This window comes from Melanotaenia boesemani, chromosome 4, assembly GCF_017639745.1.
Source record: "Melanotaenia boesemani isolate fMelBoe1 chromosome 4, fMelBoe1.pri, whole genome shotgun sequence".
Taxonomy (NCBI): domain Eukaryota; kingdom Metazoa; phylum Chordata; class Actinopteri; order Atheriniformes; family Melanotaeniidae; genus Melanotaenia; species Melanotaenia boesemani.
In genome coordinates, this window is record NC_055685.1 from 28908500 (window position 1) to 28923673 (window position 15174).

Here is a 15174-nt window from a genome sequence, read left to right on the forward strand (position 1 = left end):
AAACTCAAGACCAGAGGTGACCGAGGTTTTTCCATCCGAACCCCTCGACTCTGGAACGACCTGCCTGAGGAGATAAGGCTGGCACCGTCAGTATAATCTTTTAGGTCACTTCTTAAAACACACTTTTATCGACTGGCTTTTTTATAACATTTTTATTTACTTTATTTTCAAAATGTACTTGTGCATGTATCTTTTTATTGTTGATTTTATTACCTTACCTTGCTGTGTGCTGTTCAGCATTTTGTAAACCTTGTTTTTAAAAGTGCTATACAAATAAAGATTTATTATTATTATTATTAAAACTGAATCTACAATCAAGCTTTATTCTTAGTATGTTAAAAAAGGAAGCATTGTTTGTGCCATGCAGGTAGCACTGCAACTCTGAAATTTCACTTGTGGATAGTGGTGGTGGTGGGGGAGTCATCTTTGTTTTCCTATGTACTGGCGCCATACATCTCTACCTTTTGGTAGTCATAATTTGTTTCAGATGACTGTTTCTACCCAAGCAACAATAGACACAAAGAGCTGGAGATCACAAAAAAGAAATAAGATAAGGTGTTTTATTATGCCTTTATTCAAACAGGAAAATATAATTTCTTCAGTTATTTTAGTCAAACTGATCTGACATCTTCATGCAAATACACTTCTATCCTGCTTTGCGATTGGTTATTGTCATTTTCATAGTGCTAAGCAGCTGCTTGGTGAGCTTTTGATTGCTGAATGTTAGGAATATTTTGCTGCAACAGTCTTAACATGGCTGGACTTAACATTTATGCATCACTTTCAACATGACAAAAGTCATAACTGCAGCAGCAGTTAAAGGACAGACACACTGAGCAGTGGGTCTCCATCTGACATATGATCTGCTGGAATAATGTGACAGATTGTGCTATCAAATAAATAACAGTACTGTCAAAAAATTCTTATGCCATGTTTTCCCTCAGCATGTTTTAAGCATAGCAAAGTTTATTTATAGTTTGATTCATTTAATCATTCATTCATTCAGCCCCCCATCATTCATTTATACGTGGTGGCTGGAGTTCAGGAGAAAAGCAAAAAAGATAAAAGAAAATAGTGCTCTGGGTTGTTCCACATTATCTCTTCTCAAACAAGTAGCTAAAAGATGTGAAGATAGAAATGGAGACTCCATATGAAATAACAGTTAATGCTTTTTTCTCAAGTTAATCACAACTTCACTAATTTTTCTAAGAGTTATTTTTAACAGTGACTGAGAAATCATAAAACAATATTTTCAGCTGAGTGCACCATTGTTTTAATATGAATAGTTAGAGTTATAATGTTGGCTGTCTCCATCAGTCTCTGGTCTCAATTAATTTACCGCATTAATTAATTTATGCCATTAATGCTAAATATTTATTGTCCAAAAGAGGATTTATAACTTCTGTACCCTTATCATCAATGTTATCATCAATTAAAATAAAATTAACATAAAATTTAAACAGAAAAGAAAAGATTTTATTCTGTTAAGTTTCACTTCTGTTGACATCCATAGTCCTCAATCTGCTCTATGAGGTCCTCCATGCCCAAACAAGCAGGTCGGTATTTAGGAGACTGACACTCTCCTCGTACGGGCCAGTACTCAACCCAGGTATTCTGACCGAGCATATACCGCATCCTGTGCAGAAAATAAAACAACGTATAAACAAATTGTGCTTAGTATTTTTATCTAGGTTTTCTAGCTTTTATAATATGCTAAAATAAGCATACAATAAAGATCAGAGTAGATCACTAAACAAAAATAAACTGCAAACATTTTTTTTCTTAATTTCACACACAATAATCTGTTTGTTGTCATTTACTACATACAGTGAGATACAACACACAAATTACTTACTGGTCATTGATGATATGGATATCTGATGATGTTCCCATGATCAGGTAGGTTTTGTCTTTTTCCAGACCCAGGACCTCTCTGCATTGCTGATAACTAAGAAATGCACGAAGCTGATTTAGAGGGCCTTCGTCCTTACTTCCTGTATCAAAAAAAGGAAGCATTTGAAGTATTTGATAAAAAGAAAATAGAATAAAAAACCACACAACAGTTTACACACAATAACGTAAAATTTAACTTAAAAAAGAAAAAAAAACAAAAAAAAAAAAACAACCTGACTTATAATAATCATTCTGCTGAACAAGAAAACCTAAAGGAAACATTATTCCCACCTTTCTTAATGACTTTCAGTATCCGCAAGGTGTACATGTCAGTGGTCGAACCATTCTGTATATTTTCCACTTGTACTTTGTAGACTGAAAGAAAAAAAGTTGAGACTGTTAACTGCCTGCATTGCATTCTCCGTCATTCCCAAATTCACATCCACACACCCACACACACACACACACACACACTTACCATAGTCTATCTTGCTGTTCTGAGTTTCACAGGCCTTCTTAGTGCGGTCACTGTTGCTGACATCATGCTTTTTCTGAAAAGTGCAGCCCTCTGAAAATGAAAAAGTGGTGAAAATCAATAACAATAAATATTGAAAATATAATTAAAGATGTTGTCATGAACAAAAATAACAACACAACACAATATACTCCCCACATGCATGCTTAGAAATGTATTTATGATATTTTTGTTACCTTCAGCACACAGACATTCTGCTTTTTCCTTAGTACAAAGTGTCTGGAGCTCTCCACTGCTTCTCCCGGGGCGGTAGAATCTAACGCAAGGTTTTCCTGCAACAAGAAAGCTTCATTTAATATTATACTATTTAATATTTTGTGCTGACTAACCACAGCATCAAAACATGTGAAATTCTCATAAATATCTTCAAACATATTAATCCTTTCAAAGTACAAACGTGTACTCCTTAACCAAGTTTAAAGAAAATGCATTAAATGTTGGACTATACAAAATCTCTATTAGAAAATAGAAAAAAAAAAAAGGGCACTGCATAGGTTTTTCCACTAAGTCCAATACAACAAGAGCCTTACTGTTATAGTAGTCGTAGACTGAGACAGCAGCTGGCTGCAAGATGCCCACATTCATTATTTGATGGATCCTGAAAGAAATCTCGTCTGGCCGTGTGTGGGAAACCTGTAGTGGGAAGCAACAAAAGTATAGTATGTATGTATTTTTCTATTTTTGCTCTTCTGTAGTACTGTGCTATCAATGGTCAAATCAATCTCGACATGTTAATCCATGGTAAAGACAAGAAAGTAGGACCCAAACGCTGGACTGTAGGAATGTAATTCTAAAAACAGAATTTGCTACTACAAAAGGGAGATTCAGAAACTTAAAACTAGAAGCACTCAGAGTGCAGACCTCCACCGAGCCATTGTAATTTTTTTTTTTTTGGCTTATTTTGTTTTTTTTGTTTTTTTTTTTTTGTCAGTGACTAAGGGCTTTACTTTGAGTTAGAAGCTCTAATGGCAATATTATCCTTATTTCCCCACAGTAAAGAATCCATTAAAAAATTCTTGGATTCAGGCGGTGATCAAGATAACCTTTGTTCCTTATTATTCACGTTATGAGATTTCCTGAACATAAAAAATAATAGCAATAATAATAATAATAGATCAGGTCATTAGATTTTTTCAAATTTATCAGTAAGATGGTGAATGGATAATCAGTGCACCCCCGACAAAGAAAACACAAAACAAAACACCTGCCTTATCCAGGTAAATGATGAGGGAGCCTCTGTCTGATAGAGCTTCAACTGTCTCATATTTTGAAATGATACGGTCACGTCCTTTGGACAACTACAAACAGAAAGAGTAGAAAAACTAATTAGTACAAATATGGTTTATATTTAAATAATATTAACCTGCAGATTTTATGTTTTGTGTGCAACTCTTACTGTCTCCAAGTCGCTTTTGTCAAAAATGTAGCCAGTTGGTAAACCAATATCCAAGATTGTCATGGCTGCATCACGGTTGTAGTCCTTATATCTGCACACACAATCAATGATGGATAAAAGGATGTTTAAAAACTTTTCATTTCTATTGCTTTTTCATAGCTGATTATTATTATTATTATTATTATTATTATTATTATTATTATTATTATTATTACTATTTTATCTTATTTTCTTTGCACATTTTAACTGGGGGAAACTCAGGTTAACATACACCTGGTAATAGAAGAGCAGTAATTATTCTTACACTAATATGAAGGTTTAACAACTAAAATGATAAGTATAAAAAAAAAAACAAAATAAAAAAAAGTGTCAGAAATAAAGTGTGCAACAATTAAATAATGATTGCTGTAATGCATAAGTATGTAATCATAGCTGTAATTTCGAAAATTTTACTATTTGTGGAGATTTGCCAGCTCAGGTAGCCTTCCAACGAAGGGTAAAAACCATGAGTAGTTTTGACTAGGAAAATAGACATTTCTCAGTTACTACTATATTTCTCTCCACATTTTGATAAACAGTATTTGATGTTGGTGTGCTCTACTTTTTTTTTCTTCTCTATATCTATACATAAAAGTAGGCAAAATGCAATTACATGGCAAACTAGCCTCTTTGCTTTATGTTGCATGTCAGTGGCAAAACACAGACAATCAAGAGTGCAGAAGAAAAAAGAAAGAAAGAAGGAAAGAAAGAAAGAAGGAAAGAAAGAAAGAAAGAAAGAAAGAAAGAAAGAAAATATAAGCAAACCTTTTGCCTACAATTTCCTCTAACTTTGAAGGTTTGCATGAATCACATAGATACATTTGTGTAGTTGAGGATACAGTAAAATATGTTGATAGTACTTACAAAACATCAATTCTCAGCTTGAATGTTTTACCACCTTCAGTGGCTTTCCCTGCAAAAGCAAAATAATTTGAGAGTTTCTCTCCTATTTTATTCATCTTAGAATAGCAATAGCTGCAAAATGGATCAAATAGCAACACATTTTGCTACAATATAAACCAACATCAATCAAAATAAAAAGAAGGTCAAGAATAATTACCTTCTACAAGTTGTAGTTTTAGATCATACTTCTCACATTCTCTTTCCACATTTTCAGGCAGAGCATAATACAGTGACACCATCTATAAAACAGACAAACATGCATCTTAAATCAACACATGGATAGCCATAGCATTAGGGTTTCATTTGATATTTTCCCCTCATTTTCGGGTTCATCAAAATGGGCACAGAATTGGGTATTGACAGTAGAGACATGTCAAAGCTCACTCCTAGGGAGAATTTAGAGTAACCAATTAAACCCAGCTGAGGTTCAAACGAGCAACCTTCTTGCTGTGAAGCCACGGTGCTAACCGCCAGACCACTGTGCACCGTCCCTCTTACTTTTTGCAGCACAAACAGGTGAAGGATCCAACCTCGATCGACGACAGCACTGCTTTAAGTCCAGACTTATAAACCATAAATGCTATGATTAACTTTGCTTTTTTAATTTCTTGCTAATGTGATTGGTTTTCCTCACCATCACTCACTTTGTTAAAAGAACCAGTGCCCGTGACTACTGAAAGTGCTAGCTAGTACCAGAAAGCAGCGCTAATAGTGGTTGTGTCTTCAGTCAGCATCAGCCGGGAGCAAAGAAAAGAAAGGTGGAGATTAAGAGTTATTTTACAGAAAGACAATATAAATATTTAAGCTTTTTCAGTTTTTTTTCAGCTGCTATTTATTTGTTACTAATATTAATTTAATTTGTTATTAAAATGAGAATAATGATGTAAAAATTAACATTCCCTCTAATATAACAAATTCTATGCAATTGTAATAAGTCAAAGTGATCACATCTAGATGTTCTTTTTCAAAATTATTACATATATAAGGATTAGGATGTCCCTCGTAGCAGTGGTTTATCACTGTAATTCTGTTAACTTCCAGTTTTCCTTCAAGGTTTTATTAGGCTGATCACTATAAGTAGTATATTTCGTGTACTGTGTGACTAAAATACAGTAGATGATTGCACTATAGTGCAAACTGCTTTCTTGTCTGGACACTATGGAGGTGAAATAAAATACCATCAGATGTCTCGAACTCATACAATTACAGAAATCATTATGTAAAATAATTATTTTTCAGTTTAGCCAAAAAAAAAAAAACTAAACAAAAAATCTTACTATATATTCCTGAATAGAATATTTAGCATTATAAACTTGTGCTTGCTCAGATGTTAAATCCACTCAATTCCATGACGTTGCAAACAAACATTGATGATAACTGATCTCAGATTTACCACCTAACAAGACAACTTCCCATCCTCAACAGATGGTTAGATGTTTATCAAGACTTTCGCCCATTTGCCTGGTACGTTACCAGCAGCTTGAAAGAATCCTAAGAGTAGCACCTTTTTGGGGTCTGCCCTCCAAAAAGTTCTTCACTTAGAATACACAGAGGTTTGAAATACAAAGAGACCTTTAGAATTCCAAAGGGTTCTCCCCTCCTCCTTGGAGACATGTAAATCACTGGAGTCTACCATTTCCCTTTTTTTTATCTCCCGAGAACGATAACACAACCCCCCTAGAACTAGACTTTTATTATGCATGTCAAGAAAGAATTAATTTCTTTAAGAACTGGTTTTACTACTAAGTGCTTAAAACTGTATTCAGTGCTGTGATCTCATATTGAACTTGTTAAGTGGATTCATTTTTTTAGAATAAAACAGATAAGAACTTCATTCACGATTCCGGGACAATTTATCATATAGTTGCACTTGAGTAAATTCTGACATTGAGGGGACAAATCCTCAAGAGTCTTTGGTTTTATAAATGTGCTTAACCTGTAAATGAATTGAAAAAAATTGTACATTTATTCAGACATCAATCAATACCCTAACCATGGACAAAAGTATTTTCAGGTCCCTGGATGACAGAGTGCATGTGGAAAAGTATTCAAATGTTTTTCTTTAATGAATTAATTAATCTTTCCCTTCCACTGTTCATGATTAGTATATGTGATGTTCTTGAAGGTTGGAAAATCTGAAAAATTTAGTTTTAACACTTACAGATGACATTCGATAAATCTCTGCCTTAAACGTAAAGCCCACCTCCACGCCAAAATCTCTGCGCTTTGGTTGGACAATGGTATAAAGTCTGCCCTGAGCCAAAAGCATAGTAGTAAACTTAGAGAAGAATGAGTAGGAATATAAAAAGAACAAAGAAACCATAAAGTAGTAGAATCGTAATGTTTGAACCAAAGAAAGAAAGTTTTTGTCTTGTCAGACAGTGCCTTTTCTTTATTTGTTTCATCTTAGTTCGCAGCTCATATTTGGGGATTCCTGGTGTAACCTGGATAAAATAAAATAATTAGTTAATTATTTGTGTTGTATTAAACTGACTGGTATATATTTTAATACTTTGGCTGCTTGGCTACAACAGTGCGTCCTCATATACTGTCCACATCTGTCCCTGTCCACATCTGTCCCCGTCCTACACACAAGTAGTTGCACAGCTGTGAGAGTAAAGAACATTTCATTAGTCCAGGTTAAATGCTGATGAGGGAACTTTTTAACTTAATCAGCATGTCAGTGTGTTAATCTGGATGTAAATAATGTGATTGCAGCATTTTGTGCTTGTTGTGTAAATGTTGATGTCTGAGGTTTTAATTAAAACTCCATATGGAGTGTGTGTGGATGTGTTTCTGTTCCCATAGTAATGACATGGTTTATTTTCCTGCATGAAATATTTGGCAGGTCCTTGTTACGGCCCTGCTTGTCGAGGCCAAGCTGTGGCCGGTTATTTATAATTAGGGGCGGCAGAGCGCTGCCAGGAGTGGCCAGGGCCAGCGCCTTGGTCCCCGCCCCTGTGTGATTGGCACCCCTCTGGACCAGTCAGGCTGCAGCTCACGGGACAGCTCAGGCTGAAAAGGCTGCAGCCGAGGCAGGTCTGGAGGGGGGGAAACCAGAATGGCTCCGGCCTCTCTCCCCCTCATGTTGTGCACCGGGTGTGTGTGTGTCGCGACCACCTCCTTTCCACAATAGGTGTTTCAGTGTTGAGTTAAGTTTACTTTGTGTTTGTGTTAGAGCTGGGCTAGGTTAGCGTTTTATTGTGTTGTGACGACGGTCACTTTAGTTATGGGCCTGTTGCTTTTGTTTGGGTTTTTAGTTTCACCACCGAGTGGCGGTTGTGTTTCGTTTGCACTCGGTGTGTGTTTGGAATAGGTTTTAGTTTGTTTCTTTCTGCAGGTCCGCTAACCCCAGCTCATCTTATTTTGTGTTACAGGATGTCCATCACTTCGCACTGGAATTGTAAATAAATGTGCTTTTATTTTGAAATAACAACTGTCCTCACCGTGTCTTTGTTACACCCTTCCCTACCCCTTAAGTTGGGTCGTAACAGTCCTGCTGAGCCAAACATGTCTCCACAGGTGGGCTCCTGCATGATAAAGTTTGGGAACCCCTCCTAAAGTTGGACATTTTCTTATCTGTCTAAGGTGAGAAGACTTTTTAATTTTTTGATGTTATCTGAATCACATCAGGTGAACTTGCTGTTGACCACTTTATGTTTTTAGTAGTGAATATTGGTGTTGGTGTATTAAATGTACTACGATAAACTTGCATCTAAATGATTTGCAAACAAAATGAAACAACCATGTTATTTATCTCAACAGAAGATCATCATTAATATAAGAGTACTGGTTTGACTTTGTATCGAGAAGAGAGAAACACTGGACTAGTGATTTGTAGTTTTCGTGAATGTTGGTCTAGAATAATGAGCTTTGGTGATTATTAAGTCCATGTGTGTGTATGTACACTTGCACAAGTGTGAGCATATGCATGAGTATATGTGTTGGAGTGGCCTGAATGAGTGTATGACTCCCGACCTGACTTTGTGTCCCAGTCCAGTCCTGCATGTTTCTAAATATTTTGAGGCCTCCCGGACTCTGCACAGTATTTTATGATACTTTTAGGGACCTGCTGGCTATAATCTGTGTAGATTTTGACTGTGTAATTATTGTCGGTGATTTTAACATCCATGTTGACAACCCTCACGACAAAGGGAATAGAGACCTGAGTAATAGTTTGGACAACTTTGGGCTGACTCAGCATATAACAGAGCCCACACACACTAATAGACACACTCTAACTGTTACTGATTTCAAAGAGTTTGGACTTTTCCAAGGTTACTGTGTGTGATGTGAGCATGTCTGATCTTTACTGTTTTCTTTGAGAGTATGATTCCTGTTCACACAAATATCTCAGTTGTCTCTTTCTTTAACACCTTCCCTGTCAGGGGGTTCAGTCAATAAGCTTTTCACTAGTTTCAATGCTAACAAGATGCTATTGCTCCCATTAAGGTAAAAGTTGTCTCTGGAAGGAAAAAGTCATGGAGAAATTCCACTCTGGTGAAACATGAAAAAAGAGTGTCGGAAAGCCGAGCGCAGATGGAGAAAAACATATCTACAGGTTGCCACTGTCAACAGGTTAACAAACCCTCCTGCATCATTAGCACCTGAACTTAATTCAACCAAGGCCTGCAATGAGTTTGCCAAATTCTTCACAGACAAAATCCAGAATATCAGACAAGTTGGTTCATGAGCAGCAGGTTCAACAGACATACTGTGTCCATTGAAACCCCGTTTAAACACCATGACACAGTTTAACCCTATTAATAGCAAAGATCTGGGGGGGCATATTACATTAACTGAACTCCTCTTGCTGTTTGAACATCCTACCCACAGGATTTACCAAAAAGGTCTCAAAGACTATGCAGCCAGATCTGTTAATTTCATCATTAATTTCGGACGTCTTCCCAGAGCATCTAAAAACAGTTGTAATCAAGCTTCTGCTAAAAAGGGACAATCTAGACAAAACACAAATGAACAATTACAGGCCAATCTCAAATCTTCCCTTTCTAACACAAAACAACTGCTATGATGTCTTCCAGTCAGGTTTTAGACAGCACCACAGCACCAAGACTGTTTAGAGGGTTTAGAATTAGGCAGAGGGATTGATGACATATGTTTAAATAACACAATGGAAAAATGTCAATCTTAGTCTTACTAGACCTCAGTGCTATATTTGATACAGTTGTCCACAACATATTCAAACAACTGCAGAACTGAATGGGCCTTTCTGCCACTGCACTACACTGGTTCTGCCACTGCACTACACTGGTTCAAAACATATTTAGAGAACAGAAAGTATTTTGTGTCAATAGGTAACTTTACATCCAAGTAGACAAGAATTACATGTGGAGTTCCCCAAGGTTCCATCCTGGGGCCGCTTTGTTCCCACTGGCACAGGTCATAAAGAACAACAAAATTAGTTACCATAGCTACGCAGATGACACACAGAAATATATTGAAATATCACCAGGAGACCGAGAATTGTGCTATACAAATGCCTTGCCTACAGGGAGAAGCTGCTTTTAGTTTTTATGCACACTGTGATGCTGTTATTTCCATTCTAACTTATTTTGATTCTTCAAATGTATTATCTGTTTGCAGCTGATTGCTTTATTTTAATGACACTGAATTATTTTAACTAAAACGTTCTACATAAATAAATCAATTGATGTGGCCATTTTTTTTCATTGTTTTAAAATGGAAGACAACCTTGATCTATCATAATGCTAGCCACCTTCAACACATGAAACTTAATGAGTATGACTGCCATGATCAGATTGCAAGCTTTGATTGTATGTTAATTTATAATGTGTTATATTGTATGAAAGAGTATGAAAGAGGATTTATGCACATTTATTAAACACACATAACATTGATTTGTTTGATTAGATAAACAGGTCTTTGATATTAATATATTTTATTAAGCTTTTTATCATACCATCAAATGAGGCTAGAAACAAAATAAAAAAAGAAAAAAAATGTGGAATGAAATCTCCAGCAGGGGGAATTCAGCCATAGCCAAAATACATTCAAAATACTTCTGTGTATGTGGTGTCTAAATTAAAAGTTGGTAATATGCATTTATATTCTTTACAATAATGTCAAAATTACCATTAGCCTCATGTAGGATTGAAAATACATACATATATGAGATAATAACAACAACAAAAAAAAGTGTTTTAATTACCTGAAACATTCCTTCTCCATTTCCAGAAGCAGTCAGGTTTACATCTTTATTGATACCTTGGAACTGTTGAGATGTAAAGTGGGCAAACAGTCATGCATATTCAAAGGATCAATGCTCATCCACCCTAATGTTCATTTTTGTGTACAGGTGTTCTCACCTTGGATGTTCTTGCAGCATAGTGATTTTCACTGGTGAAGCTGTACTTGTCCATCAATGACTTGCCTGGTACCATCATGTCTACTTTAAGAGTATATTCTGGTTCTTTGACAGTTTTCCAGTACTCTGCTACAGCCTGGTACACCATTACAGTAACCTGAAGATGGAAACATAATCAAAAGCTTCAAACAAAAATTACCTGAAAAAAAAAAAAAAAAAAAAAAGTTACTTTACCTGAGTTGAACCATAGCCTCCCAACATCTTTTGGTATTGACCGAGCCATCTCACCACAGGTTTAGCATCTTGGAAGGCCTTTATCAACAGCAGGCAAGAAAAACATTTTTATTGAATGTAGTCTAAGTGTATTTCATCTGCTAAGAACCCTTTAAAATGACCATGCAAAACTTCCAACCATTCTTTTTTTATACATGCCAAATAACAAGATGAATAATTGATTATAAATCTGATGCAGAATCCCAGGGTATCCGCAAGATAAACTGTAGTGACTGAAATATTCACATACTTTTGATCTAGTACCACTTACCCCAGTGCTGTCATAAACCTACCAAACTAATAAGATTGAAGGCATATTCACACTGGCACTTTTTGGTCCATTTTTGGAGTAGTGTGAACCCGTATTCATACTGGTGTGGACCAAGGAATGAACTCTAGTACACTTGAAAAGCAGGGGTCTTGCTTCAATAGCAAGTAAAAAACCTGGCAAACTTCTCTTTCAGTGTGACTGCAAACCGATCATCCAGTGAACCAAAGACAGGAACTGACATGTTGTAGAGCAACATGCTGGATATCTTGCTTCCCTCTCCTATTGCTCATACTGGATATATTCTTGTATAAAACCGTATTAGGTTTGAACACCAAAGTAAAACAGAAACTAAAGCTCATTTACATTCAGTGAATGAGCTGTTTTTGGTCCTGGCCAATCATGAGCTAGAATGTCGTCATCTTTCTTCTTGGTCGGGGAATATCCCCTCTAGTAAGCGGTTTTTGAAACTGTGGGACATTGTTTGGGGGCTATGGTCTGCTTGAGTTAAAGTGCAGTGTGAAAGCAAACCAAACTAAACAAAGGTGTGAATTAAGTCCCCTGGACTATCCTGATATGAATGCACCCTGAAATTCTCATCTGATTAAACAGTTCTTTGTAAAATAGAAATGCTGACCTGAGACTTGACAAGTGCAAGAAGAGCATAAGCTGTGGCCTCCAATGTGAAAATGTGTCCCTTGGGTACTGGCCAGTGGGATCGATCTGTATCAGAGGACAAATGCATGCACACATACACATAATCTTCTGACAACGTCAGCTGCAAACTGTACTTAAAGTTTAACTGAATAGCTTCTAAATTGCCCTGTACATTTATCTATGTCTATATCTATCATGCATTAATTGGATTTGATCAAATGTAGGATAAGTTCATTGAAAACCTGGGGCAGCAAACTTGTAGAGGATATCTTTGTTCAGTTTGTTTTCATTTGCCAGGGCATATGATGTCATTGCAACAGCATAGGGATTGGTGAGCCTGGGAAGTTGTTTCTCCAGGAATGCTACTGCTTTTTGTATGCTGTTTGGCAAACTCTGTAAGAAGACAAAGACAGTTCATAAAAGGAAATAAGTGACAGTAAACCTTAAGAAATATATAAAATATAAAGATTTTGTTCTTAGTTTTGTGTTATTTAGAGTAGTATATTAATATATAATACTCATACTCGATCTGTATAACAGCTGTGTGCAAAATATTAGGTATATTAACACTGCAGTCTTTTCAGGCATATCCCTTAGCAGCTGGGACTATACTGTGTTAAAAAAATCCTTTATTTGCATGTACTTGCTTAATTACAAGATACTTTTTTTTTGAAAACAAAATGAAGAAAAGAGGGTACAGGAAAAAACACAGTGTTTAGGTGGGTTGCTTACTCCAACAGTTTCAGAACACAATGTTTTTGACTCCTGCATGGCAATCAGGGCGAAAGCTGTCAGTGAAGCATCTGAATCTTCTCCGCCGATATCCCCCTACTCACACACACACACACACACACACACACACACACAAATTTCTTTAGATTTAACTTCTTATATAAATATATGTATACAGTACAAGTCAAAGGTCTGGACACACTAGCCCATTAAATCTAATGGGGAAATGTGTCCACACTTTTGACTGGTAGTGTATACATGTATCTTTTTGAATCAGATGTAGGGACTGCATATACTGAAATCCATCCACTCACAATCATTTCTTTGTGATACACTTCTCCAACTTCCTTAAAAATGCCATCAGGTTGTTGTGTTTTAAGAATGAGAAACTTGACGGCACTGCAGATCACGTTTTTGTCAATTGCAATAAGCTCATAGGCCATTGCAAACACTTTTGTAACGTAGGAAGTCAGCCTTGGAGTAGAAAGGAAATTGGAGCACAGGACAGGGAATTAAACGAGAGAACAAAGATGAAGGAATCTATCATTTGTCTGAGTGTTATTAATCTGTGTATAGTAGCCTACATAAAACATTGCATATAGTATATTTTCATTACTCAGAAAAAGAAGGATATTCCTTTTGTTTGTACATATTCATGAATGTTTAGGTGTCTCACCAGGTGGTGCTTGGTGTATGCATAAAAACTGTAAAAGATCCATCATCTTTTCGGTACGCTAGCTCGGACTGATAGCCTGGAGGAAATTAAAAGAAAAATCCTTTTGTTTGCAAATTTTAAATTTTTAATGAATATCAGTCATTGAAGAGTAGTTTAAGGAGAATAATATGTATGTTTGGGCTATATCTTCACATTTTTTTATGTGATAGCATTTGATTACTCATATAATGCTTTGAATTTGTACAAGCTTACCAGTTTTCATGTGTTTTAAAGCTGTGTTGCGCTGCTCAAAGCCCACGTCTTCCCACTTGTTGGTTTTATCTAAATATATGGTTGCAATGACAGTCGGGGTTAGGTTAATCATGTTCTGCTCTCCACAGCCGTGGGGCTCTTGGATCATAGTGCCCATAGACTTCCCACTAAAGACATTCTCAATCAGTGAACTCATCTGTTCTCTTCCTGTATGAACACAAAAAAATAAATAAATAAAAATCACATAACTTTTGAGATAGTATTTGCAAAAATCAAAGATGTTTTACAGTGACATGTGAAACTTTGCCTACTCCTGGTCAAAATGTCTTCAAGTGAATGTTTACAGATAGATATGCACCTTGTGTTTCAGGCATCTTATAAGTTCACTATAACTATGAAACATTAATTTAATGATCTTGGCTTTGACATTGTCGTGCTAACCTGCTGGTTGTCGGACAGCTCAGGTCGAAACTATTGCTGTTTGCTCGTGCCTGGAGTGCTCTGCCCTGACGAACATCTTCATTGCATAAGTAGCAGCCGACAGAACAGCTGCTTTAGCAGCGAGCGTATGACAGGCTCGTTTTCCAACTAACTGTGTGGTATCAGATACCCATAAGCAAGTATTGAAGAGGCAGCTGGCCTCATGCCTGGTTCATGTGCTTGTACTCTTAAATGTAGTCTAGGCGGGCTCATGTTGTTTTGGGGTGTAAATATGGATCCGTGGTAGATGTGGGTGTGTATTTATGTCTACTTGCTGGGTTGCATTATGTGTTAGATCTGCAAGAATGGAATGTAATATGGTTTGCACATTAAGTTGGTGCAATATTGGCTAACTGGTAAGGTAGCAATTAGATTTTAGTTTGTTATGCTATTTGATAAATAAATGTGTTGATAATTTTAGTTATCTCTGGTATAATGTTTATGGATTGGGTGGAAATCACATGATGAAGTTAACCTACTGTGTTTATGCTGCTAGATTATTTACTTTCACTGTAAATAATGTATATATTTATCCTGGTATGTGTGTGTTTTTATTTTTTATATGACTTTCTGACCGACTATCAAGCCAAAATAAACTCCAAAATAAAAAATGGAAAGACATTTAAGGGCTCTGTCTGAGTTAACACAAGCTGCATTTCTACATGTTTTGGGTAGTGTGGGGTGCAGTGTAGTTAGTCAAAACACATGGCAGACATTCTGTTTG

General features: G+C 36.3%; 1 protein-coding gene and 1 long non-coding RNA gene across 2 annotated transcripts in view; one reads left to right on the forward strand and one right to left on the reverse strand.

Moving 5' to 3' along the window:
- The first annotated feature begins 425 nt into the window (after positions 1–425).
- LOC121637907 lies at positions 426–1424 on the forward strand. Its single transcript, XR_006009959.1, has 2 exons — positions 426–1125; positions 1163–1424. It is a non-coding gene; the product is annotated as an uncharacterized LOC121637907 (long non-coding RNA).
- A 30-nt stretch (positions 1425–1454) lies between these two features.
- The window catches only part of LOC121637832 (complement C3-like), a 42658-nt gene continuing 28938 nt past the window's right edge, over positions 1455–15174 (reverse strand). The window contains exons 25-43 of the mRNA XM_041982137.1: positions 13971–14177; positions 13719–13794; positions 13357–13516; positions 13043–13138; positions 12553–12703; positions 12291–12376; positions 11347–11424; positions 11114–11269; positions 10957–11019; positions 4924–5005; positions 4728–4776; positions 3825–3915; positions 3637–3726; positions 2959–3061; positions 2605–2700; positions 2372–2461; positions 2185–2268; positions 1856–1994; positions 1455–1636 (exon numbers count right to left, since the gene is read on the reverse strand). Coding sequence (XP_041838071.1) covers positions 1492–1636; positions 1856–1994; positions 2185–2268; positions 2372–2461; positions 2605–2700; positions 2959–3061; positions 3637–3726; positions 3825–3915; positions 4728–4776; positions 4924–5005; positions 10957–11019; positions 11114–11269; positions 11347–11424; positions 12291–12376; positions 12553–12703; positions 13043–13138; positions 13357–13516; positions 13719–13794; positions 13971–14177 — 2042 coding nt within the window. The 3' untranslated portion in view covers positions 1455–1491. The remainder of the gene's footprint in view (positions 1637–1855; positions 1995–2184; positions 2269–2371; positions 2462–2604; positions 2701–2958; positions 3062–3636; positions 3727–3824; positions 3916–4727; positions 4777–4923; positions 5006–10956; positions 11020–11113; positions 11270–11346; positions 11425–12290; positions 12377–12552; positions 12704–13042; positions 13139–13356; positions 13517–13718; positions 13795–13970; positions 14178–15174) is intronic.